Source organism: Haliotis rubra, unplaced genomic scaffold (genome assembly GCF_003918875.1).
Source record: "Haliotis rubra isolate DU_JTF1 unplaced genomic scaffold, ASM391887v1 Scf54, whole genome shotgun sequence".
Lineage (NCBI taxonomy): Eukaryota > Metazoa > Mollusca > Gastropoda > Lepetellida > Haliotidae > Haliotis > Haliotis rubra.
The window spans coordinates 1,597,685-1,625,010 of record NW_025767235.1 but is presented as its reverse complement, the minus strand read 5'-3'; the positions used below and the strand labels follow the sequence as shown (position 1 = coordinate 1,625,010).

At 41.8% G+C, this 27,326-nt stretch overlaps 2 protein-coding genes across 3 annotated transcripts in view; one reads left to right on the top strand and one right to left on the bottom strand.

Moving 5' to 3' along the window:
- The first annotated feature begins 234 nt into the window (after positions 1-234).
- On the top strand, positions 235-18,855 carry LOC124253338 (ubiquitin-conjugating enzyme E2 R2-like). The gene is made up of 5 exons (XM_046687091.1): positions 235-546; positions 3,670-3,756; positions 6,366-6,463; positions 8,911-9,045; positions 16,233-18,855. The coding sequence occupies exons 1-5, from the start codon at positions 367-369 to the stop codon at positions 16,438-16,440; spliced, it is 708 nt and encodes a 235-aa protein (XP_046543047.1). The 5' UTR covers positions 235-366; the 3' UTR covers positions 16,441-18,855.
- Positions 18,856-25,423: 6,568 nt separating this feature from the next.
- The window catches only part of LOC124253361, a 48,721-nt gene continuing 46,818 nt past the window's right edge, over positions 25,424-27,326 (bottom strand). For both annotated transcript variants that reach the window (XM_046687110.1, XM_046687109.1), the window contains exons 4-5: positions 26,244-26,379; positions 25,424-25,956 (exon numbers count right to left, since the gene is read on the bottom strand). In XM_046687110.1, the coding sequence (XP_046543066.1) occupies positions 25,719-25,956; positions 26,244-26,379 (374 nt within the window). In that variant the 3' untranslated portion in view covers positions 25,424-25,718. The remainder of the gene's footprint in view (positions 25,957-26,243; positions 26,380-27,326) is intronic.

Here is a 27,326-nt window from a genome sequence, read left to right as displayed (position 1 = left end):
AGCCAATACAATGAATATCTAATCAGCCTTTAAGTAGACGTAAGGATAGTAGTATATGAATCTGCGTCACGACCTATCCTCATAATATGAATCAAGCCAAGTTATAGCCTTTTTTCAAAGAAAAGGTTGAAAATGGTCGTTTATAAAAAGAAATGATCAGATAATTCCCCGATGGAGATATCATTAGAAATATGTTTATTTTTTACGACATGCCAAATGCCCTGCTCACCCGTGACGTCATAATCATATCGCCATATTTAGCTGCGCAGATAGTACAAAGAAGACTTTTCTCTTTCATTTTCACTTTCAATTTAGTTTCTCCAGTTCTTTTGTTGTTACGAATTTCTGATAGAAGTTGGAGAACAGATGATGGCACAGAGCCCAGCCGGCAGTGCTGTGAAGGCTTTACAACTCGAACTGAAGAAAATACAGGAAGAGCCTGTGGAAGGATTTCGAGTAAAACTCATTGACGATGACAACTTGTTCGAGTGGGAAGTGGCAATATTTGGACCCCCAGGCACTCTTTACGAGGGGGGATATTTTAAGGTTGTTAGAAAATTCCTTATATATCGTTATCAATGTTATTTTTGTCTAAAGTAGTGCAAATAACTTCTTGATTGCAAGGCCAGTCTTTGTTTTCGTAGTCGCTCTGTTATTGGCCATTGTTTGTTTACATCTGACTAACACGAGACAGGCCACTTCCGTTTGCATTTTACTTGATCGTGGAACTTACAGTTTAGCTGCATTGTGCAATTTAGGGATTCAGTGATAAGATATCCTATTTTGGCCACTGGTTTCATTTGCAAAATGTCCCCACGCTAATGTCTGTCTTGACAAAACATAGCAATGACATGAAGGTTTTCCTTTGTTGGTAACATAGCCGTAGTCAAGTCAGCAAAACATTACCAGTGTACATTCTTCAGCTGTATCTCTTGATAAATATTTGTCTTCCCCAGAACTGATTTCTGAGGTAGTTTACGCAGAATTACTACAAAGAAAAATGTTATAGTAGCTACTCAGATATATTTTCTCTTGCTGTGAAATTTATTATCATAATGTTCTGTTATTATTGTATATTGTGGATGGATGCAGCCTAAAAGGCACCTCAGCATCAGGGCACAGATTTTGCTGGGACAAGATAGCACTGCTTCTCACAATTACTGACAAATTGTGTTAATGGCGTTTCACATTCTTTTAAAAGACAAACAGAATGTTTTATGTAGTAGTCAATATGCATTTTTCGTTGGTAATGTTTTCCTAATTATTTCTAATCTATTCATCATCATTACCTATTGAGTCTATTTCATCATTGTTCACCACTGGGTCGGTGGGGTAGCCCAGTGGTTAAAGCGTTGGCTCGTCACATGAAGACCCGGTTCAAATTCCCACATGGGTACAATGTGTGAAGCCCATTTCTGGTGTCCCCCGCCATGATGTTGCTGGAATATTGCTAAAAGCGGCGTAAAACCAAACTCAGTCAGTGTTCACCACTGGTGGCATGGCATTTCACCTTTGTGAATGCTGTTGGTTCCAATGCCACGATTTGGACAGTAATTGTGGCATTATGAACATTCAAATGTGAACTCTGCATTATGTTATACAGTTCGATTTCTTTAAGTCAAAAACTCTTCCATCTGTTTATGTATCCCCAGCTTGAAGTTGAAAACTAACATCAAATGTGAGATAAAGTCCACTGTTCTCAGAATAAGGCATGGTAAGACTTCCGCCCGTATCCCCCCTAAATTATAACGATGAGGAAATATATCTTTCAGTGACATTTTTAGAATTCGGATATGTCTTTTCAGCATGTTCAGATACAATCAAAGAATCATGTTAGAACTCATCGTCATTCCTCATCGGAATATATATTCAGGTCATATGATTTGACTTGAATGAAATATAAGGGGGGATACGGGCGGAAGTCTTTCTGACACATTTTAGTTTGATTTCACAATTATCTATTGGAATTTGCCTGTAAGTGTGTACTTGTAATTTCAGTGATCGAAATAGTGCTTTATTTGTGTGCCATGAGATGGTAAATATTGAAATGGCAGGGAAAATATTGAAATGACACAGATGAAATATTTTCACAGTGCCTTGGCAGCACACCTAAAATTATTCTAATAATACCCACCATGATTCATTTTTAGAGGAAGGTGTGAAACATATGACCAATTCAAATTATGAAAACCAGTTTTTGCAACCCATGAAACTGTTTATTGGCACACTCACTCTCACAGCTTAACATGGGCATGGTCATATATATCACCATGATTATGAATGAGTCAAATATTGGTATCAAATGTAAGTGTAGTGTTTCTTCTGTAAATTCCTCTATATCTGAATGCTTCCTTGTTGGACAGCAGCATTGATTATCTGATTTCGTGTATAGTTCAAAGGGTCATGCAGAGGTCAGGCATCACTACAACCTGGTGAGCATTAGTCTGTATCCAAGACGAACACAAGTCAAAGCCTTTCACTGTAACAAAATCCATTACTAATAAGAGACATTTGGTCGTTGAGCAGATGCTTCAAAAAGGAAAAGAATGCATGATTTGTTGTAAAAAATATTGGATTATGTCTTTGGTAGTTGTGTTGTATTAGAGAAAGAAGTGTTTGCACTGTTAGAAGATAACATTTTTAATGTTTCTACATGACCTATAAAGAACCATTTAACTATAGTCTTACATGTTCATGTATTAATAGTAAAACTAACATATACTTCATCATGGATGTGAGGTGCAAATGTTTTTAGTCAAATCAATTTTCAGTATGCCTTACCAGTCTGTGCCAAATACATGAATCTACGGGCTCAAACCTTTCTTTCTTTAGAATTTCTCATATTTGTTTAGAATTTTTCATAGATGTTTAGAGTTATAACTTATGTGAACTTACAAAAACTCCCCAAATCTAAATGAGCATTATAACTTCTTTACCCCACCAGAATTCATGTTTGAAGTAAAACTCTTGTTATGATTACTTGAACAATTTTCTTTCGGAAAGGGAAATACTAGGGGACACACTGTATTTTTTTTTTATATACATGACCTTAAACCAAACATATGTTCTATGAGCATGATAAAGAGCATAAAATGGTGGTCCTTTGTCTTGCTCAAAGAACATAGAATAGATCTCTACCAGATCCTTGAGAACAAATGAACATTATCAGCTCAACATGCCCAAGTCCTGAAACACAAATTATAGGGCAAGTCTGTATTGCATCAGGTAAAATTAACAATTATGGTCTATTTCAGGATTTGTTTTACTCAGTATACCAGTTCTCAGAAGAAAAACATTGCAATATGTAACATTTGAAAAGCATATGGCAGTATAGTTTGGAATCCTAGATAAATCCAGGGATAAACATGATCGAGTGCTCCTGCAAGAAATTATTTTCTTATGTTATTATATAATGGTTATTTTTGATAAAGACATCAACCTTTAAATATGACTATGAGATGTTGACAATGGAATCAACTTGCTTACCCACAAGGAAGACTCTTTGACCTGGTGATACTGTAATAGAGCACACTAGTCCTTGGTTGTCCATGATGACTGTGATCGGGAGTCTCATGTTAGTTTCATTTTAATGTGATTATTATTAATGAAGTGGTTGTGAATAGCGTTCTTGATGCCTATAGTGATCATTTAATTATGTATATGTTACAGGCTCACATGAAGTTTCCACAAGACTATCCATATTCACCGCCAAGTGTCAGGTTTATATCCAAGATGTGGCATCCCAATGTGTATGAGGTAAGTTAAATGGCAACACAACAGCTTTTTAACTGGCTAAGGCCATGCAGTTGTGTTCACTGTAGATTGTGGCATTGTCACATGTTTCAACATACTCAGTTTCATATATAAGTCGGGGGTGGTGGGATAGCCTAGTGGTTAAAGCGTTGGCTCATCACACCGAAGACCTGGGTTCGATTCCCCACATGGACACAATGTGTGAAGCCTATTTCTGGTGTCCCCCACCATGATATTGCTGGAATATTGCTAAAAGCGGCATAAAACAAAACTCACTCAGTCAGTCATATATAAGTAAAAAAATCTCAATAACATTTCCAATACAAAAACATTATACACTTTTAACAAAACCATCCTTCATCAGGGCCATGGTATTCTCTTTGCCCAGCTAATTACATCAGAAATAATGATAACTGTATCTGTAGTAGGCTCCATCTCATTGTGTGACGGGGTGGTGGGGTAGCCTAGTGGTTTAAGCGTTGGTTCATCTCGCCGAAGACCCGGGTTCGAATCCCACATGGGTACAATTTGTGAAGCCCATTTCTGGTGTCCCCTGCCGTGATGTTGCTGGAATATTGCTAAAAGCTACGTAAAACCAAATTCAGTCAGTCAGTCATTGTGTGACCCCTGATTCAGTGATTGTCCTCTCAGATGAAATGAGGTGGCCACATTTTCTAACCAATCGTTGAAAGTTCATTAAAGCTGAAGACATTCAGTTGTAATGGATGAACCTCCGACTTCCTTTCATAATTCAGCAAACAGATCATTCAGACTTAATTATTTTAATTAAAAGCTCAAACAATTCAGCCTCTTTTGGTTTTATTGCTATACAGTTTTAGCTGGCAATAATCAACCCTTGTTTGTTTTTAATAATCAGCGAGCAGCTTGGTAAGAAACTGTGGCTTATTACATGAAATCATAGTAAGTAGAGACGGTCAGGCTGTAAACTTTCAAAATGTATGGAACCACCCCAGTCAGTGTTTGAAATAGCCACTGGCCCTCTAGCACGTGGCTAGTAAAAATCCAGTCTGGCTAGTAAATCTCCACAGTCACTGGCCCGAATGGCTAGTGAAATTTCATGGGGTCATTTTTTAAATACATGTATATTTTATCATTCTCTCCGACTTGTTAAGTTATAATACACTTTTAAATCATGCAAGATTATGGCCTGATAAAAATGTTCATCATATTAGCAGTTGAGTGAATAATTTTGTGGGCTAGTAACTTTCAGGCATTGCAAGCCTGTCTGGCTAGCAAACTTTGGAAACTATTTCACACACTGACCCCAGTCATCTTGCATAGGGATCACTTATCCATCACTCACATACACATGGGGACACACTTGCCCAATATGTATTTTATCTTAGTTGTAGGGGGATGCGTTACAATTCTACTGAAAGCAATAATGAAATATATATTCACACAGATGTATCACTGAAATATAGGCAGAATAAAGTGAAATCATTGTCTTGTTCATAGCACCTTTGTTCCCCATACAGTAATATGGTGTTGATGTCTAAGAGTCTGTCCAGCTGTCTTCATTATACAGTAATATGGTGTTGGTGTCTGTCTGTCCAGCTGTCTTCATCATACAGTAATATGGTGTAGGTGTCTTCATCATACAGTAATGTGGTGTTGGTGTCTGACAGTCTGTTCAGCTGTCTTCATCATACAGTAATGTGTGTTGGTGTTTGACAGTCTGTCCAGCTGTCTTCATCATACAGTAATGTGGTGTTGGTGTCTGACAGTCTGTCCAGCTGTCTTCATCATACAGTCATGTGGTGTTGGTGTCTGACAGTCTGTCCAGCTGTCTTCATCATACAGTAATGTGGTGTTGGTGTCTGACAGTCTGTCCAGCTGTCTTCATCATACAGTAATGTGGTGTTGGTGTCTGACAGTCTGTCCAGCTGTCTTCATCATACAGTAATGTGGTGTTGGTGTCTGACAGTCTGTCCAGCTGTCTTCATCATACAGTAATGTGGTGTTGGTGTCTGACAGTCTGTCCAGCTGTCTTCATCATACAGTAATGTGGTGTTGGTGTCTGACAGTCTGTCCAGCTGTCTTCATCATACAGTAATGTGGTGTTGGTGTCTGACAGTCTGTCCAGCTGTCTTCATCATACAGTAATGTGGTGTTGGTGTCTGACAGTCTGTCCAGCTGTCTTCATCATACAGTAATGGTGTTGATGTTTGACAGTCTGTTGTCTTCATCATACAGTAATATGGTGTTGGTGTCTGACAGTCTGTCCAGCTGTCTTCATCATACAGTAATGTGGTGTTGGTGTCTGACAGTCTGTCCAGCTGTCTTCATCGTACAGTAATGTGGTGTTGGTGTCTGACAGTCTGTCCAGCTGTCTTCATCATACAGTCATGTGGTGTTGGTGTCTGACAGTCTGTCCAGCTGTCTTCATTATACAGTAATGTGGTGTTGGTGTCTAAGAGTCTGTCCAGCTGAAAATATCGTATTTTTGGATTGCATTACAGTATATTGAACCGAAGGCAAAATACCGCGGTTCAACTAATACTGCAGTATACCGTTTCACCCCCATGGTGAAGACTTGTCAGTATCTGTTGAGAGGTGAGTCATGACTGTCTTTTGTTTCATGTGCCCAGAACGGTGATGTGTGTATCTCCATCCTGCATCCACCAGTAGATGATCCTCAAAGTGGAGAGCTGCCATCAGAAAGATGGAACCCAACACAGACTGTCAGGTAGTAGAAGTGGATTATCACATCTTTATACCACCAACCAATAGGAATCAACTTTAGAATTAGTCCCTAGCAACCTGTGCTTGTCATAAGTGGCAACTTAGTGGATTGGGTAGTCAGATTCAGTGCATACAATTCTAGAGTGACATCTTGGTTTGTTGCCCATGTCAGTAAGTGGTTTGTCTGCTCCAAAATGAAATATTTACAAGTTGTTATATGGCTGGAAGATTGTAACATTTAGCAGTAAATTCAACAAAAAGGAAAAAAATTCTTACTTGCTTACTGCAAGTTACAACAGGAAAACATATCATGTTGAAGAATAAGGATGTAAAATATTCAAGATGTTATCAGCTAATTGAGAGGTGTCCTTTACCTTGTAACACACAAAGTGGCATAATCTGGTTACTGTGTTCAGTGTCAATGATCAATACATAAATAGTACCTTCATATTTGAACAGTCACAACAGGGTGAATGCTTTTCAAAATACAGTTTTACAGAATTAAACAAAAGACTGTGTTGCATGCATGCATGCTTTCATGCGCATTAAACAAAAGACTGTGCTGCATTCCATGCTAGTCTGAGACAACTTTATGAAAAGCATGTATCACAATGACTTGTGACATATTGTGCTGGGATAGGTCCCTGGACAGTACTACTGTACATACTTTACCCCTTGTGTGGGTATGTGGGTCAGTGTTTGTCTTTCAGGATGCCAATGCCTGTGTTCAATGTACACCAGTCGTCATTGTTGACCTCCAGCAGCACAGCAGCCACAGAGAGCCATGGATAAGCCCATGTCTTCCCCCACTGGACATGTCTAGGGCACTGTGACAGGAGGGGATAGCCTCATTCAAATTACTGTTGAGAGACACCTGCAGTGTCATTACTAAGCAATAGAGACATGATTGCAGTCATACCTAGCGATAAGTTAATCCAATCCAATGAAATGAATGACAAACATAAGTTCCAAGTCTAGGAAGATTGTTGTAGCATGTGTTTTCGGACATAAGTTTGCAGGTGGCAGTGTTCTCTCACCCTAACAAGGTATGTTGCATCACTGAAAGATAAAGGTGTCTTATAAAGGTTAATGCTGTGTTTCACAAAAGCCTCTTCATATTGACATTTATGTCAAAAGCATTCCCAATGGAGGTCAAGCTAATGTACATGACATTTTCTGCATTTTGTCAAATGAGTGGCTTACACATCTTCATTTATATTAATTATCTTGTATTTTATGTAAGAAAAGGTGTATTTAAAGATCCATGAGCTTTAGGACTACCCTGTTTCATCTTAATTTTCATATGAGAACTGCATGGATTTCAGGGCTTACAGATACAGTGCATACCGTTGAATCTGAACTTATATCATTCACCGAAGAAATCCCAAAATGTGGCGAAGTTCATCCTGCATATTTTGTTTTTGATTAAACCGGGAACCATGAACTGAATACCTGAACTACTGTATATATATAAAAAGTGTGCTGAACATGTTGCCTTAGCATGTAAATCTGATTGGTTTGCATGGTCTTTTGGAATATTTTTACTATGGTAGCCAGTCATGGATCATTAAATTTAGTCCTAACAAACTAAATTTTTTTTATACATAACCAAGTTCTTTTAGACTGTCTAGATCTGCCTCCTAGACAGATGTCTCAAAATGCACATGTGATGCAGGGAACCCAAAACAGAAAGTCAAGTCTGTTTCCATTTCTTTCCTCCATGCTGACATCATTGTACCTTCAACTTTCTGCACTCAATCTGCCTTTTCACTTGAAAATAAATTACACTTGGTACTTTTGTTGAACTATGCAAGACAATACCCCTTTTTGCAATATGCCATTAATACAGGAATTCACTTCAATGTGATGTAGAAGACTGTACTGTAAACTAAGGGATATACCTTGGAGTCTCAGCGCTGACATGGCAGCTCCAAGTCATTTGTTCGTGGCTATAGATAACAGGGAAATCACATACGACTTTGTTATGATTTAAAAAGTTTGAATTCAGTACCTTTACAGGAATGAATAGTAGCTTAATCTGAGGTACCCAAACACATTCATATGTTTTGATCAAGTTAATGACTACTAACACGTTATTTCACTGCATCTTGCCCACAGCAGCAAGGCTCCGTATGCCATGTCATGCAGTAAGATAATAGTGACCACACTTGATGTTATGATATCAAATTCTGAATCAATACTTTTAGGACATATACTGGAATAGCAGTTGCAAAAAGATGTCATAAAGCTAAAAAAACCTAGTGGCTAATGTCGACATTTTTTTTGTCCTTTCATTGTGCAGTTTGTTTAAGTCATGACCTTCAATGTGATGTCCTCAGGTCTATGTGTAGCAGTAGATTTCAATTAGATTAGGTTGTGAAGTAAATGAAATATATTACATTGGTTTGCAGGTTGTATGGCCTTGACTATATGCCATTTCCTGCGTTTTAGAACTGTTCTGCTGAGTATCATCTCCCTGTTGAACGAGCCCAACACCTTCTCTCCCGCCAACGTCGATGCCTCTGTCATGTTTAGGAAATGGAGGGAGTCAAAGGGCAAAGACAAGGAATATGAGAACATCATCAGGTGAGGGGCATGAACAGTGCTTCATGTTAAGTTGAAAATAGGGTCCTCATGCAGTTTGAGACAAGGGAGACAAGGTTTCACACTGAGCTTGGCTTTTGGGTGGTTGGGGGGGGGATAATGCCTGGCTGTATGTGTAATCTAGTACCAGACATTCTTGAGCACAGTCACGGTATAGATGCAATTAGTGGTGGTCCGATTAATTAAAATAATCAAAGATTGGTTGCAGTGACTAAACAACCAAGCAATCGATCATGTTTTCTCATAATCAAAAACAAACAATTCTGGAAACACTTGTTTTCATTAACAATAATATTTAAACTTATCCAATTTCACGATTTGCACTTCTCTCTCTTGCTTCGACGATGGGTGGAACGAATGAGAACTTTCCTGTAGGCCTCTCTTGTCCATACGCCCGTGTTCCCACGGCTGCTCTCCTTATAGGATAGGTCCCTAGTCCCAGGCTAAGCGTTCCCCTGTCTACCCACGTGACTACCTCAGAGTGATCATTCTTCTTCTTGTCGCACCACTGTGTGGACGCATTGTGAGAGTTCTCAGCTTTCCTTACAAGTTAACACGAGAAATATATCATGGGTAGTTGACCCTAAGTAGCGTAATTTTGCACACACTATAACAATATTTACTTCCTCAGATCCCACTCGTCATGTGTGGGTTGTATTGACCTGTGTTCCTGGAGCTAATGTTGTCGGGAATGTGCTCCCTTATCAAGGACGTTTTTAGAGCATATAGATATGCTTGCTCCCGTTGGCTGGCAGACAGAGCTCGTTACACTTCAACAGTTGTTCACCCGACAAACCCCTGCTTTCAACGACCAGTATTAACTGCTCGTCGTCTGGAGATTCCTATGTCGGACGGTGATGATTATATTGGCGCATCAGATGTCTACAGATCGTTCCGCCTCATCAAACCACTCCGTGTTGCCAGCTGACTCACACAGCCAATCTACTTCGTCAACTCGCCGAACCGATTCACCACACCAAATCGGTTCGCCATACCGAATGGAATCACCAGACCGAACCGTTTTGCCGTGGCGTATGTGGATTACGACATCGACTCAATTCAAGACTGTTTCTTATCGCCGAAACTGTTCACATCATCGATTCGATTCACAGCACCGAAACGGCTCGCCTCGTCGTAACGGCTCTCTTCACCGAAACGATTCATGTCGTTGAACCAATTCACCTCAGTCGGAACTTTTCACCTCGCCTCACCGGTTCATCTGATCGTCCTAGATCTCTCCATCAGCTGGAATCATTTAAACGTTTCGGATTACCGAACCGATCCAGATCAGAGTTATCCAGCTCACAACGCCGATCCAGATCACGGACTGATTCAGATCACATCAACGTTCCGGCTCACCACCCCGAACCGATTTACCAGCCCGACTCATACCTTTTCACCAGGCCGAACCGCTTCCTATCGCCGAACCAGTTCACCTGGCCGTTCAAGATCACTGAATTGTCAGTATTCATCGAACTGTCAGCATTCGTCAATAATCCATTCCTCGGACCTTGCCAGCAATTGAGCTTATTCACGAATTGGGCGATTCACCACTCGTGTTATTTCCAACACGGCGCATCTTACCAGCCTATCAAAGCCTATGCCAAATGTGTCTGGGATGCCTCCCAAGACACGTAACCCACATCGAACCTCGTCTTTGTTTTCATGGTTCGGGATATGCCATAAGATGCAGGAATTGTTTTGGTTGATTCGACACACATGATCACATGGTTCGCCGACCACCTACAGCTACCTAGAGCAAGATACCAGATGTTCTATTGATTACATTCAACATTAAGGATCGGGACTTGTCAACACTGGTTTTCCACATCCTCAACGAGGTTCGTGAACTTGCATCTAAATAGGGCCAAATTTGTCGAACTCTGCTAGTTTTCAACACTATCCTAGTTTTCAGGGCATCTGTGAGGCGCTGAATTCCTCATTACGAAGTGGCAAGCTCTAAGCACAACAATTTGATTTGTTTATACGGTTTACCTTACGGCTTGTGAGGCGCTTAATGTTTTTAGTCACATAACTTATCCCACCTTGTACCCCTTTTTCGGCTGGTTGAACAGAGGTAGTAGCTATGTGCTTCACCATGCCGAATCGATTTACATGTGATGTCAGTAGCGCAGTCATCTAGACATATCACGCTCGGCACTTGACGGTCTGACGATCCCAGTTCTCAAGAGTCCTCCTTGACCGGGGCTCATCTCATTTTTTCCAGACTAAATTTACCATCCGATTTTCACCTTTGATGAATGATTTGGTTCAACGAATCTACCCACCTGATAGGGCATTACTAGATAAGCTTGCTAGCCAGGAATACTTTACCACGCTTCGCTGAGTCTTGTTACTACAGACTACTCGTAACAGCGTGTTTGTGTATCGCTGGGTGCAATTATTGCAGATGGTTCGTCATCTTCAGCTCCCTTTGTTTTACATGATAAGCAAGTTTCTGGACATATAACAGATGGGTCAAGTTTTTGCGCATGGTACCAGCAGTGATGTTTTGTCAAATAGCCAGCATAGCTCAGCCCAGAATTTATGTGTTGCGACTCGCCTGGTTAACCGAAGACCGTGTTGTCCAGTTTATTGTCACTCTGTGTAATGTTTGCAAATGGCGGACTACTGTTTGTTTACCAGAATTTTGATGATTAGACTGACTATGAAGTGCCCTTGCAGACTTGTCTTGGTCCCACGAATCGGATATCAAGTCCAGCCTCTAAATGCTAGTAACAAGGAACGGTGCCATTCCCGGTAAGAGTGATTGTGTCGGGATTTCGACAGCCAGTCTAGGGAGACTGCTTATCGGGGGTGACAGACAGAAATACCCATGAACGGTTTGACAAGCTCAAGCACTGAGTTCAGAGGTCACTGCAGTTATGCATGGACTGTCACCAGGCAGCGATCTACTACCTTTATCACTCCACCTGGCGAACCATCATTTTGTTCGGCCAACTGAAACGTTCCTGAGGTCGCCGATCGTACGAATTTCTTCAATTCGTTTACAAAGTGAACGTTCCCGCACATTGACTGACAATCTCCATGCGCCGAACATACTACATTCAGCACTCCGTTAGAACTGACATAGTAGCTCGACTTATTGAACGTTCTTATATCAGGAGATATCTCTTTGTCAGAGGCAAGAGTGGTTAGACCTCTCATTTCCCTCGACCTGCGAGACACCTACCTTCACATCTCGATACAGCCAGACTATAGAAAGTATCTTCGATTTACTTTCAAGGGGCATCATTGATACCAATGGAGGGTCCAGCTGTTTGGCATATGTACGGCCCCGTGGCTTTTTACTCAGATACCTAATAAGATAACAAGCTACCTGCATTGTGGAGGCGTGACATTCGAGAATTATATCGACGACTGTGTTCAAGCCCAGCAGGATCCAGTCGTCCTTCCTCTTCACATGCAGTTCATCCAGTTGCTCACGAAATTAGGATGGCTGCTGAATTCGGAGAAATCGGAGGTAACACCGACCCAATGTTTTATTTTTATTGGGACAATATTCAACACGACAGGTCATGATGTTTGTGCCCCAGGAGAGGTGGGACAAGATTCAGTGCAACGCACCACCAGTGCTGGTCCAACCCACAACTTTTCTCCAGTGGCAGAAGTTACTAGGGTGGTTGACGTCGGCACAAGCGCTGACTTACAGGGGCCAGCTGCAGCTTCGCCCTCTTCAGATGTTTCTGTGCCCATACATCCGGGACGACAACCACAGGGAGTTGATTTGTCTTCCCGCACAACTACATTCAGTCTTTCGTTGGTGGCTCAACAAGTGGAATGTTTGCGTTGGAGTCTCTATGGTGTCCTTCATACCGACTCAACACCCGTTCATCGACGCATCTTTCAAGCTGGGGAGCTCACTTTCTCCATTAAGTGGCCTAGCAGAAAAAATGGTCATCAGGAGAAAGGGCCCTTCATATCAACGAATCAGCACTGTCATTCTCGCCGTTCGGCATTGGGCAGTTGAACTACGGTTCACTCATATACTGATTCAATAATAATAATAATAATAATGTGTCCATTTATATAGCGCCAAACTCCACACTAGGTATGCTCATAGCGCTAACAATCAAGGCCATTATTACCCCGATAACCCAAGCTGCCTGTTAGGCGCTAGAAGGTTATAGTCATATGACTTTTTTCCACCGGGTACCCATTTTCCTGCTGGGTGAACAGAGACAATTTTGAACAAACTCACTTGCCTAAGGTGAGACCACATGTGTCACATGTGCTTCGTTGTGGGGCAGGACTCAAGTCCTAGAAACTCTCAGGAGTCAAGCTGCCAAACACGGTCACCCATCCAAGGACTCTCCGAGCTCGACGTTGCTTAACTTCACCGATTTGTGACCTGAGCTTTAAGCACAGGACCACGCCACCACCACGTGATTCAATCAGACATTTTGATGGTAATTTTGTACATAAACTATCAGGGGTCGACAGGATCAGCAGCTCTGCTTCAGTTGATGTTTCGAATTTATCATCTGATCGGTTCACTCAACACAGTGGCCAGAGCCCGACACATTCCCAGGATGAGGAATGTCATTGCCGATGCCCTGTCTCAAACGCCAGTCACTCACGGAGTGGAAACAACTGCCTCTGATATTCCAATCGAAAATCTACCTGTTATCACGACCAGAGGTAGACCTGTTTGCCACTCTGGACAACCATCAGCTTCAGCGCAGATGATCACCAGTTGCGATCATTTCTGCTTTGTGTACAATCTGAATAAAATTCTGAATTTTATTTCTGATTTGTGTCTTCCATGTCTCCTCTCAATTTAATTTGAGACCTCGCCACCTCACTTACTGTCGTCTGCTCTGTGGAGTAATTACATCAATGAAGTGAGTCATTCCCGAAGTGTTACACTTGGTAGTGTTCAAGTACCTATACACATCTATGTGATCTTACTGTGGTAAGTAGTGGAAGTCATAAGATGATGTTGTGGTACTGAACGTGAAAATTGTGAGTTTTCCGATTCAATTACCCTTTCACCCTCCTCGGGACGGTGTCTGTGGGGGTTGTTTCGAAGCAGGGGCTGGCCCGATACTGGTCATTAGACTTTTATTACGGGGTACCTTGGAAATCGTGGTAATGCGACTGATTACACTCGTTAAGCTGCGTCCTTTCACTTTCATGAAGGTAGTGACTGAACACCACATTGCTCGGGAGTCACAGTCCCTGGGAGCAATTGTGCTTAGTAAGTCAATGGGTTCGAACTAACCATCGCACGTAGTGACCTTGGTAGTTATGGGCCTACCTTGTCGTTGCTCCCTACGGATGTAGAAGTGTTTGACAATCTCGCTTGCTGACCTCGACTCCACGGAGCAATCACGCCAGTGTAGTGAGTCCTTCCCGGTTTCCTTATGGATTTCGTAGCGTTCAAGCTCCTAAGTACCTTAGCACACCGTTGTGACCTACTTGTGGTAAGTAGTGGAAGTCATGTGGTGTTGTTTTGGTACTGAACGTTAAACTTGTGAGTTTTCCGATTCAGTTTCCTTTTCCCCTCTTCGTGATGGGGTCTGGGGGGGCTGTCTCAAAGCAGGTGCAGGGGTACTCTGATAAATCGTGGCAAAGCAAGTTGACTTGCCTAGTTGCGTTTTCTTGCATATGCGAGGGTTGCTGCTGAACACCACATTGCTCAGGAGCACCCACTCCATGGGAGTGATGGTGCCTAGTAAGCCAAGGGGTTCAGGAGAACCCATCACTAGTATAGGACCTATGCTAGTCAGATGCTACAGCCGAAAACCACATCGCTCAGGAGCACCCACTCTTGGAGCGATGATGCCTAGTACGCCAAGAGGTTCAGAAGAACCCATCACTAGTATTGGTACTATGCTAGTCGGATCCTGCGACCAAACACCACATTGCTCAGGAGCACCCTCTCCTTGGGAGCGATGATGCCAAGTACGCCAAGAGGTTCAGAAGAACCCATCACTAGTATAGGTACTATGCTAGTCGGATCCTGGGGCTGAACGCCACATTGCTCAGGAGCACCCACTCCTTGGGAGCGATGATGACTAGTAAGCCAAGGGGTTCAGGAGAACCCATCACTAGTAGAGGTACTATGCTAGTCAGATCCGGCCTCCCTTGTGCATTGCTATCTACTGTTGTCTTTAGCCTATACAGTATTTACTGTCCGTGCCTTTTGACTTAGGGTAATCTGTGACCCGCCGTCCAACCATGGGATAAGTGCAAATTGTGAGATATGATAAGTTTAACAATTTGAAAATTTTAACATAAATTGTATATTTATATACTTATCCTATCTCACGAGATGGATGCCCACCCAGCCTCCCCTCTACTCAGATTAGGACGGTTACGTATAACTGTCATTGGCTCCAAGAAGAGAATGATCACTCTGAGGTAGTCACGTGGGTAGACAGGGGAACGTGCTGCATGCTTAGCCTGGGACTAGGGACCTGTCCTAAAAGGAGAGCAGCCTGGGGAACACGGGCCTATGGACAAGAGAGGCCTACAGGAAAATTCTCATTCGTTCCACTCGTTCGAAGCAAGAGAGAGAAGTGCAAATCCTGAGATGGATAAATATATAAATATACAATTTATATTAAAATTTTCAGTTTTTGACTCGGTTGGTTTTGTCTGTTACATTTCATAACCACTACAAGCTCGTTCCAAGTAAATAAATTATGTTCCTAACATACTAGTCATCCTTTAAATGTGGAATTTTGCCCAAAAAGACCCAAAGAACTACATGTTTCTTTTCCTTATTTTTTTGTGCATTAACAAATTTCACAAATGACGCTAACCAATTATTTTCGATGATTGATCGGCTGTAATGAACCAATCATCAATTTTGAGATTTTAACCAATTCCCAACACTAGATGCAAATTGCAATGGCTGCCATATTGAATTTGTCATTCTCACATGAACCATTCAGAACTATTTGTGTTACTTTGTTATACCTTATTTACTGTTGTGTCATGAACTCAGATTTGGGAATAATCACTTAAGAATTCTGCTGCAGAATATTTTTGCCAGGAGTTTTAACCTTTTTGATGCAGATTCGCATATGCACTAGTTTAACTCAGAATAAGATCCAGGATAATCTTTCTAAAAACCTTTGAAATGCTTTTTGTAACATGATAAACAATTCACATTGAGTTATACATTTGTTGTTGACCAGAAAACAAGTGACAGCAACGCGGGAGGATGCAGAGCGTGACAGTGTGCGTGTTCCCACCACACTGCAGGAATACTGTGTTACAGCCAAGCCGGCCACCGACAATGCTGTCGATGTAGACTTCTACGATGATGATTATGTAGATGATATGGACGATGAAGAGGAAATGTATGAAGATGATGATGATGATTCAGGAAATGAAGAATCCTGATGTTAGTCTTCTATGCATGGCTGCAACTATTACACTCACTGTTACACACTCAAATACAAAATTCTTCAAATTCAAAATTTGTTCAGGGGGCCAGGAACTCCAGGAAATGTCTCTAGCGTTTTTTCAAGTGAACACATGCTCTGCTATGTGGCTTTGGTTTTGAGGTGTTCTTTAATGCATCTGGCACTGTGGTTAAGCTGAGGGATGCAATGCCGACTATGATGTTTGCATCAGTTCCCAAGGCTGGACTAGGCCTGATTATACTGGGTTGTGATCTTAGTCCAAGAGTGCTGGTGGTGTTTAGATTAGTCAGTGGAGACAGGCAGAGATGGAGCTTGTGTCAGCACCATCAGGCTGTAGGGGTTGGGCAGCCACACTGACAACACTTTACTGATTCTCATGGTGCAATAATCCAAGTGCTTATAAACATACAATCCATTAATTTATCAATGTTTATTAATTTGTTTTTGTTCCTTAATTCCAATTTCAATAATAATATGCTGTAAATAGTTGTAGGTGCTGGTGTGAGAACCAGAGACTGAGACCTGTTTGGATGCAAATGTAGTTTCCTATCTGCTGGTGTGGCTGCTCAGCCTAGTGTGGGTGGTGGATGGGAACCCAGTAGCATTGTACAACCATTAGGAGACCAAACTTGACCACTTCAAAAGACAAAAACACGAAGAATTTTTATATCTGACTAAGCCATGGTGTGTGTTGCTCAAAGGGTTGATTCATGTTATGATAAAGGTTCTTGCCCTTCCCTTGTAAAAAATATCAGAATGTAAAAAATCCTATTCTGACTTTGTATACATTGTACTTTTATTATGTGAATCTATCTTTAAAAATTGAACAAAAAAATGTTTTATTGTATAGAGGTGAGTTGGCCATTGAGCAACTGGAAGTGTAGATCGTAAGGTCGTTTGGTGTACAGTAGGTACAGGTGGTGCCACATGGGTAAGTGTACAGTGTATCCCTGCCACTTGTGCTTGTTCCAAAGCATGCATGTTATTTGGATGAAAATTAATTCTGTTGTGTATGTGGGTGTGTGTCTGTATGTATCGGTATGCAGGAGCGTGAATGTGTTGTTATCACTTGGTATAAATGTACAGTTTGTAAATTCTACTATTTAATTTCCCCCTCTCTTGTGCCCTGTTCTCTCTTTTAGTTCTTATTTCTTGGTTATCCCCGTTCTATAGCAGTCAGGGTTATCCTTCACTTTTTAACAGACACATGTTTGATTTCCTGTGTTTAGATCTGCGAAAGGTTTACTCTATTTTTTCACCATGCCTGAATGTTCCAGTCCGATTCACTCTGCAATGTGGTTTTGATGCAAAGGGAGTTAATTCATTGACCTTTGATGGAGTTATTTCCCTTTCATCCTTTGTTAGCAAAAGCACAAATGAGGGTATTTAACAAGTGGTTTAGTGGCATCGTCAACTCTGCAATCATGTAACACTGCCTGATATGACACAGGGTCTTACACTGTCATGATTAACTACACACAACAACCTCATCATCAGATAGCTGTTTTAACACATTGCAGCTCTTGATCTACTAAAACATTTGAAAAATGTCTTCTTCTTAAAGAACAGGATTTTCAAAGTTGTGCAGATTAAGCCAAAGATAACACTTGGCTTGTTTATTATAAACCTATATGTTTAATGTAGCCACATGATCTCTACATAGCATAAGACTTCTTAACCTGTTCCAATTGGACAATCTCATACTCCATCATTTGCTGTGTTGTAGTTGTCTTTCTCAACTGAAACGTTCAATGTGCATCACCTGGGAACTTTTTGGTGATAATATGCAAAATGTCCAGTTTCAGTCTCCAGGAATGATTGACCCCCAAGTTAAAATTATCTGTCAACGAAGTTGCCCTCCAAAACATACTTACCCCATAGTTTTCATCTCAATGTTACATGGATTTGATGACTATACCTGTCAGGTCCTGATGAGTTTGGACTATCAGAGGCATTAAGCCTGGAGAAATGTAGATCTCTTAGATATTTTGTACATGTATATTTATAATACTATAATATGACAGACGTGATCCTCATTCACCAGGAAATGAAGTCATTTAATTGGAATCCTTAATGCTTAAAAGAACTGAGTTTTGGAATGCTTAAAAAAATTACATTTAGATAAAAGATCGTTACTCAACCAGACAATGCTCAGGATATTGAGTTTAAAACCAAGTGATAGATCATCCACTTGCCACCTACTATGTTGGAACTTGCTTTCCCACCTTTTCAAGTTTGTCTTGTTATAATTTTGTTTCTATTTATCATGTTTATTATGTCTTGTTTCATGATCCATATGTGTCATCTCATCTGTATAGTATGCTTGAGAGGGTTTGATATCATCAAATAATAAACATTTGAATAAAAAATGGTTAATTATTTAAGGTTTTCATTTATAGTTATTGTTTTTCTTCCTGCATTGGAGGGGTGGGGAGGTCTGCTTAATTTGTTTGCTTGCATTTAATTGCCAATATTGGTGCCATTGTTGGCTTTCTGGTGAACCACAGTCTTCTTACATTTATAGCCCTGGGGAATGTGTGACCTTGGGATCTAAACGTTTTCCAATCACATATGGCATGTTATTTTTATTAAATGAGTATATTTAAATGTCATGTCGTATTCCAGTTTGCTTAGCTGTAAGCTCATGGTGTCAACCACTGGATTGTCCTTCCAGCCTATTGCAAGATGACATGCAGTGATAAGCCGGAGAAATATTTCATATCGACAGGGGACATTATGCAAGATCGATATAGAAATCACATCTTTAAATATGGAGAGCACAGTTTTACAAAATATTAATTTTAATTAATCACCACAGTTGCTGTGGACTGGTGAATGGAGAAGACTACCTCTTGACAAGACAACAGCAGAAATGAAAGTATTGTCAGATCCACAGAGAAATGATTTGAGAGTATTTGTATTATCAATAATCAGTAAGACAAAGTTTTGGGTACAACTAAGCTATAGAACAGGTAGACGGAGCCCTTTTGGAACAGGACGTATAGGGTATGGGTGTCAGTGAACGAGGTCCATCAAATGCACGATTCCCTTGTTGCATCACTATCTTCGGAAAATGAATTTTTGATAAAGGAAAACCAAGTTCTGCGGATAGTCATCTTATTTATTGCAATGAGTGCGACGTTTCGGCGTAGGTACTAACACCGTTATCACTTGCTTGATAACTGTGCTAGTATCTACACCGAAACTTGAACTTGAACACCATAGAACTTGGTTTTACTTCATCTTTACAACTTCTAAAATGCCTCTCAAAGGGTTATAGATAACCCAATTTTGTCTTTAATCATCTTTTCTTACATCACCACTGATACATATAAAATTATGAGATGCGATTTTGTCGGTGCTTACTTTTGTTCATGTGCATAGTTACCCACATCCAGAAGCACTACTTGAAAGATACTGGATATGACAATTCAAACGTATATAAACTGAGATGTAAAAGAAACGTTACCAACCAGCAGTGTTTGAATCTATAGATGGAACCAGCACCAAGGAAGATACTTGAGTTAACAGAAGCATTACGCCATAAACGAGGACAACAACGATGGTACTAGCGGAGGATGGGGTAAGTGTTCAGCAACTGATCAACCATCAAAACCCCCTTAATCCTTCAGAATTTTACACTTGGCCGTTATTTTACATACCCCACTTACAATACCAGCTGAAGATGGGAATCGAAAATCATTTCGGAGGGTATGTACTGACCGCTCGCTGGTGTGAACCCTAACTGGTCGTGCTCTAATTTGACGAAAGTGTACTTCCACAATTTTTCTATAAATAGAGACTAGTGATCGTGCCGTCCAAGACCAGACGTTTACGTTAATGAGTTGCATGGAATATTCTACAAGACATGCAGCCTTCTTTTACCTTGCTCAGTGAAACGCTGTATGGCGAAATTGTCATCCAAAATCATCTATCGCCAGTCGCTGCTGATGACGTCACCATATGAACCCTATTGTAAGCAGCGGTTCCTGGATGGAGGTGGCAGTAGGTCTGCCTCTCCTTGGTCTGTCTCCAGTACGCCCGGTCTGGCTGAGGCAGACCATGACCCAGGGGACTTATATGCGTTGTTCCTCTCCTTGGTCTGTCTCCAGTACGCCCGGTCTGGCTGAAGCAGGTCATGACCCTGGGGACTGATATGCGTTGTTCCTCTCCTTGGTCTGTCTCCAGCACGCCCGGTCTGGCTGAGGCAGGCCATGACCCAGGGGACTAATGTGCGTTGTTCCTCTCCTTGGTCTGTCTCCAGTACGCCTGGTCTGGCTGAGGCAGGCCATGACCCTGGGGACTGATATGCGTTGTTCCTCTCCTTGGTCTGTCTCCAGTACGCCCGGTCTGGCTGAAGCAGATCATGACCCAGGGGACTGATGTGCGTTGTTCCTCTCCTTGGTCTGTCTCCAGTACGCCTGGTCTGGCTGAGGCAGGCAATGACCCAGGGGACTAATGTGCGTTGTTCCTCTCCTTGGTCTGTCTCCAGCACGCCCGGTCTGGCTGAGGCAGGCCATGACCCAGGGGACTGATGTGCGTTGTTCCTCTCCTTGGTCTGTCTCCAGTACGCCCGGTCTGGCTGAAGCAGATCATGACCCTGGGGACTGATGTGCGTTGTTCCTCTCCTTGGTCTGTCTCCAGTACGCCTGGTCTGGCTGAAGCAGGTCATGACCCAGGGGACTGATGTGCGTTGTTCCTCTCCTTGGTCTGTCTCCAGTACGCCTGGTCTGGCTGAGGCAGGCCATGACCCAGGGGACTAATGTGCGTTGTTCCTCTCCTTGGTCTGTCTCCAGCACGCCCGGTCTGGCTGAGGCAGGCCATGACCCAGGGGACTGATGTGCGTTGTTCCTCTCCTTGGTCTGTCTCCAGTACGCCCGGTCTGGCTGAAGCAGATCATGACCCTGGGGACTGATGTGCGTTGTTCCTCTCCTTGGTCTGTCTCCAGTACGCCTGGTCTGGCTGAAGCAGGTCATGACCCAGGGGACTGATGTGCGTTGTTCCTCTCCTTGGTCTGTCTCCAGTCAGCCTATGTAGTCATGGCTTGATTTTGGCAACATGAAAACAATGTTTGTGAATTGGTCACAATCAAAACACTTTTCAAAATAATTACGACGGGTCGTTGCTTTTTTTAAAATGGGACCCCAAGAACAATAGGCGTGTACTTGCCAGCTTATTACATTTTCGTTTTTATTATTAATACCTACACTGTGTTGAAATTGATTTTGCTTGTCAACGTTTTTGGACAGCAATGATCATATACATGTTTACCCAACCAGCACAAGTGTCCAGATCCACAGCCATTGGGATTTGTGTTTGACTGGAATTCAGTACTGCCGAAACAATTATTCCTGTTGTATGACCACGGTCATCATTATCTCCGAGTTGTCGTTAATCTGATATCTCCTAGGAGATATTGTCTTGTTCTAACACAAGCGATATCTCCTGTGGAACAAGTTTTCGGAATAAAAATACAGTATCAGACAATTAAAGGTATAGTTTTTGATGACGTAAGCGTCCTCGTACTTTAACTGTAATAGTTCAGGGCGAAAGTGTGTTTTATTTAGAGATAAACATCATGTGTTGGTTAATTTCCGAGTGTTATTGAGTATGTGAAGCACGGAATTCATTTGGAACCGACGGCGTCAGCCGGAGGTTTCAAATGGAATAATTCCCGTGCTTCATATACTCGATAACACCCGGAAATTGGCCAACACATGATGTTTATCCACATTGTAAACCAAAAGGTCTACTACACACGTTTTTGTGTCTGCACTCATTGACACCGAGTACGGGTACAGCAGTGAAATGGCATCAGCCGGCCGTTTCGGCTGTCTCCCCATGGTAGCATCTGAACTGTTCATTTGTGACGTCATTCGACTTTCAGTCACAATATGATTTTAATGACGTCATCACAGCTGACGACGTAGCAATACAATGGTGTGAGCAATGTTTGTATGTATTAATACGCAGCGAATTTCCGGAAATCGAATACCATTTGATCACGTTTTTCAACCAATCAGATTAAAGAACACAATGACTTTGGTTTACAATACACTATACATGGTGGTAGAGCGAACTGTATTTCTTAATTCTTGTGTGAACTGACCATACGTCGCAAGTACCTTCTAAAAGGTTTACGATCAATACAATGACATGTTGAATATCAGCTCTTTACGGCGGCTTTACCCCGTTCTTTGAAGCTGCAGTTAGATAGATTGGATATTGTTCTGTGGACCATAGTATATTTCGTGATGGATAGATTTTGACCACCTGCTGGGCCACTTAAATTCCTTAAATTCCTTGCCAAGTTTTGGCACTTATGTCGCATATGATGGTCATTCGTGTTATTACCCCAAAGTTGTCGAAATATATATTACGAGACAGGCTCGCAGCTCGACTTTAATTTTTTCGTGAATGTCATTTGTGGACTATGCATTGAATTGGTTGGGGTTTGACCTGCCTCAGTAAGGAGGTGGTGAGGGAGTTTATTATTTGATTTATGCTGACATGAATTACCAGCATATTTACCGGAATTCCGTGACAATTAGGTCACACATATTGTCCGAGTAAACAACAATTGTCTGGTAAAATCAGGAACCAGCCATGAACCTCGGATCAGTGCTGAGTTACACATACGGAATTCAATCAAAAATGTCGAGTGCTGACAAACTAAGGATGAGTAGATCATGGCAAAAACCTTGAACAGACCGAGTTGGGTTTTACGCCGCTTTTAGCAACATTCCAGCAATATCACACCTTGAATGGGCTTCACACATTGTACCCATGTGGGGAATCGAACCCGGGCCTTCGGTGTGACGAGCGAACGCTTTAAAACTGGACTACCCCGCCGCCCCGCAAAGACCTTGAAGGTGAGGTGAGGTGAAATTGGGTTTAACGTCGTGCTTGAGAATATTTCGCTCATTTGACGACGGGCATGCATGTGTATGTGTAGGTGCGGCTGCTTGTACTAGCCCAGACTTAAGCTGGTTTTATAGTGCTAGCCCACTGAGATACCACGCCGCAGTGAAGCATGAATACCCCACTCATACCCCACACATTATACTGACTCCGAGCCGACCAGTCTTTGTTGTACCCATTAATGCCGAACGCCAGGCAGGGACCAACAAGTACCATATTTTAACGTCTGTTGGTATGACGCGGTCGGGAATCGAACCCGCGACCTTCCGCTCTCCGGGCGGACGCTCTAACCACTACACCACGGAGGCGGTCAAAGACCTTGAAGGGAATAACAGGACAGTATATTGCTACCACACACATGTGCACAGGAGCAAAGACTGGGCGAATTGTGTGGTTGAGAGTGGTATCCTTTGAAACACAGCACTCCGCCTTTACATAGTACAATTCACTGACATACAAAACAACGCACAGGAATGTTTATAGTATTTTATAACAAAACGAAGCATTGTCAGTGAATTCTGAAGATGAAACTAAAAGACACATTGCCTACATGAATACTGTGAATGAGATGTAAACGAAAGCATGAAAGTAATACAAGCGGTTGTACCTTGTCATGAAAGCACTTGCGTTGACGATATTCACAACGGGCATGTTTTGGGTCAAAGGCACTTGAGAACATAGCAGGCATTACCCGTACGTAGGCTACGCACATCAAATACGTGATGTCATGAGTAATGGCTGGCAACGTAGGGGCAAGAATTGAGACTCCAATATGTGCTCGAATAAAACTTCATGGGGTAAGATATGCGCAAATAAAGCCTGGTGTTGTGAGATGAAGTCCCTGTTCCTCAGAGGACGTGTGATAGATGAGCTATATACACTAAAGCCGACATGTGGTCAGTAGGCGGTTTACACTGGTGTCAACATGTGGTCAGTGAGCGGTTTACACTAGTTCCAACATGTGGTCTGTGAGCAGTTTACACTAAAGCAGACATGAGGTCAGTGAGCCGTTTACACTAAGTCGACATGTGGTCAGTGAGCGGTTTACACTAAAGTCGACATGTGGTCAGTAAGCCGAGCTGTTTACACTAAAGCCGACATATGGTCAGCGAGCTGATACATTATATAAAGCAGACATGTGGTCAGCGAGCTGGGTGGTTTACAAGCAAGACATGTGGTCAGCGAGTTGATACATTATATAAAGCAAGACGAGCATACATTATATAAAGCAAGACATGTGGTCAGCGAGCTGATACATTATATAAAAGCAAGACATGTGGTCAGACGTGGTCAGCTGATACATTATATAAAGCAAAGACATGTGGTCAGCGAGCTGATGATACATTATATAAAGCAGACATGTGGTCAGCGATACATTATATAAAGCAGACATGTTCAGCGGGTTGATACATTATATAAAGCAGACATGTGGTCAGCGACTGATACATTATATAAAAGCTGACATGTGGTCAGCGAGCTAATACATTATATATAAAGCAGACATTGATACATTATATAAAGCAAGACATGTGGTCAGCGAGCTGATACATTATATAAAGCAGACATGTGGTCAGCGGGTTGATACATTATATAAAGCAGACATGTGGTCAGCGGGTTGATACATTATATAAAGCAGACATGTGGTCAGCTTGATACATTATATAAAGCAGACATGTGGTCAGCGGGTTGATACATTATATAAAACAGACATGTGGTTAGCGGGCTGATACATTATATAAAGCAGACATGTGGTCAGCGAGCTGATACATTATATAAATCAGAAATGTGGTTAGCAGGCTGATACACTAAATTTAAGTCGACATGTGGTCTGTGAGCAAAATGCAATATAGCAGACATTGTGACCTGAGTAAGGCCAGGTTAATTCCCATATAACCCGTGTATGCGGAAAGCCATCTTGACATACAAGTATACGATATAAAGGTCCACTGTCTGAAACTGCATGTCTGAAATGTTTGTTGCATGGAGTATATGAGTGTAGTGCACAGAATAGCCACTAAAAAGTAATCACCAGTTCAGGTGGTTCAGCATATGATACCTAACCGAAAAAATAAACATCCGAATACACAATTAAAACACTACAATAAAAACAGTTGGCTTGTGGTGCATATTTGAGTATTGGGGCCATAAACTGAATGATAAAGATTATTGCTAATGTCTGAAGAGATGTAAATTTCCTGTGTTGACTGAGTCGAAAAAATCTTTTGCAAACTGGTTTCAAAGCCCCCAATGAAATATCAGCCCAAAAACCGTTTGAGAGTTGTTGAAACTACCACTGTGAACATGTATGCGCCATTTATAGCTGTCAAATCAGGACTACAGCAACTTGGCTGCAGAAACGGCAGCAATGATGGAGACGATGCTGTATTGGACGATGGAAGTACGGCCGATAGCGCTGATCTCATAGTCGGTTATGGCAGCCTGTCTCTCTACTGCGTTCAGCTTACAGTAGGGATACTTGACGCCTTGAAACACGTGGCCGTAGATGACGCCGACGGGCTCACAATCGCCTTTGAAGGGGTCAGTGAAGCAGCCGGTGAAGGAGTCGAAGAACCTGAGGGACAAACGATATTGGTTTACTGGCTCATCACCTTTATTATTCGTTTCACAGCTGATGTAGGCTTTACGTTGTGTGAGCGTGCGTGCGTGCGTGCGTGCGTGCGTGCGTGTGTGCGCGCGCTCTAACTTCAAGCTAACTGTACAAGGCAATAGTAGCACTACTGATTACGACATTGTTGTAACGATCTGACCAAATGGGTCGAGTGGTCAAGCTCTTGCCGCTCCATTTGCAGATACACGGAGTAAAGCCACATTTCAAAGCTACTGAATTATGGGACTTACTTGCAGACCATGTCCAGTCCCGACTTAATGTCAGTTGCTTGTCCAGCGTTGGCGATGGTAGTCACTGCATTCTGCAGGCAGTCAAGGAAACCGGACTCCCCAAAGGCAGAGAAACATGTTGCCTTATCCGCCAGAACTAGATATAGATAAAAATTGTAAATATGAAGCTGCTATTCAAAGCAAAGGATACAATGTTATAGCTTACCTACAAATTGTAACCTTCAGAATCACCCAAAATCCAATGGGTGAACGGTTGTTATAATCCCATAAACCCCACAGATGCCTTTCATAATCATACAATTCATCTTTCCTGTCACAATATCCATGGCCAACGTTGTAATATGCTATATACCGAAGGCTAACCAGATATATTATTGTATTTTCTAAGATGCCTAGCGGTTAGAAGAATCGGAAAAAAATACATTATCAGACAATAAAGGTATAGTTTTTTTATGACGTAACAATTGAATGACATTATCCCGCTGTTCCCCGCTGCCCCCTCGTAGTCACATGTGTCCATGGTAACGTTTGATCTGTCTGTTCTGTAAATCAACATGGCGCATCCCTATCACTTGGCGATGAAGTTTCTTTCAACGGAGAACTATGTCGAGTTGTTGAGTTCCATGTACCAGGAAGAAATATGGCGAGGAAGTTCATTATTGAAAACCTGAGAACTTGGTGTCGTAGGAGTGTTTATAAACACGAACTTGACTTCCATGACAGTGACGATGATATGTTACTTAGCGTTCCTGAATTGACACCTGCGTTTGATGTACCGGAGCCGATTATACCTGCCGTGGATATAACAACAAGGTTTGCAAGTACAGACGAGAGCAGGCTACAACAACTGGCTAAAAGTAGGACTGAAAAGTCAACAGAGAACAGCACTAAATGGGCGTTAAAGATATTTAAAGGAACGGGCAATTGCGAATATTTCAGTAGCCTATACTTTATATAAACAGTAGGTAACTGAACACTTAAATCATTTTGAAATGATATAATTAAAATAACAATTTGTGTTATTTATTCAATATAGAAATAGAATAGAAACTTATATTTTGACCACTAAAGAGTTTAAAGAGG

Coding starts and splice junctions, on each gene's coding strand:
- LOC124253338 (XM_046687091.1), top strand. CDS start 367: ATGATGGCACAGAGCCCAGCCGGCAGTGCTGTGAAGGCTTTACAACTC. Junction 547..3,669: donor ACGAGGGGGGATATTTTAAG/GTTGTTAGAAAA, acceptor TATATGTTACAG/GCTCACATGAAGTTTCCACA. Junction 6,464..8,910: donor AACCCAACACAGACTGTCAG/GTAGTAGAAGTG, acceptor CCTGCGTTTTAG/AACTGTTCTGCTGAGTATCA.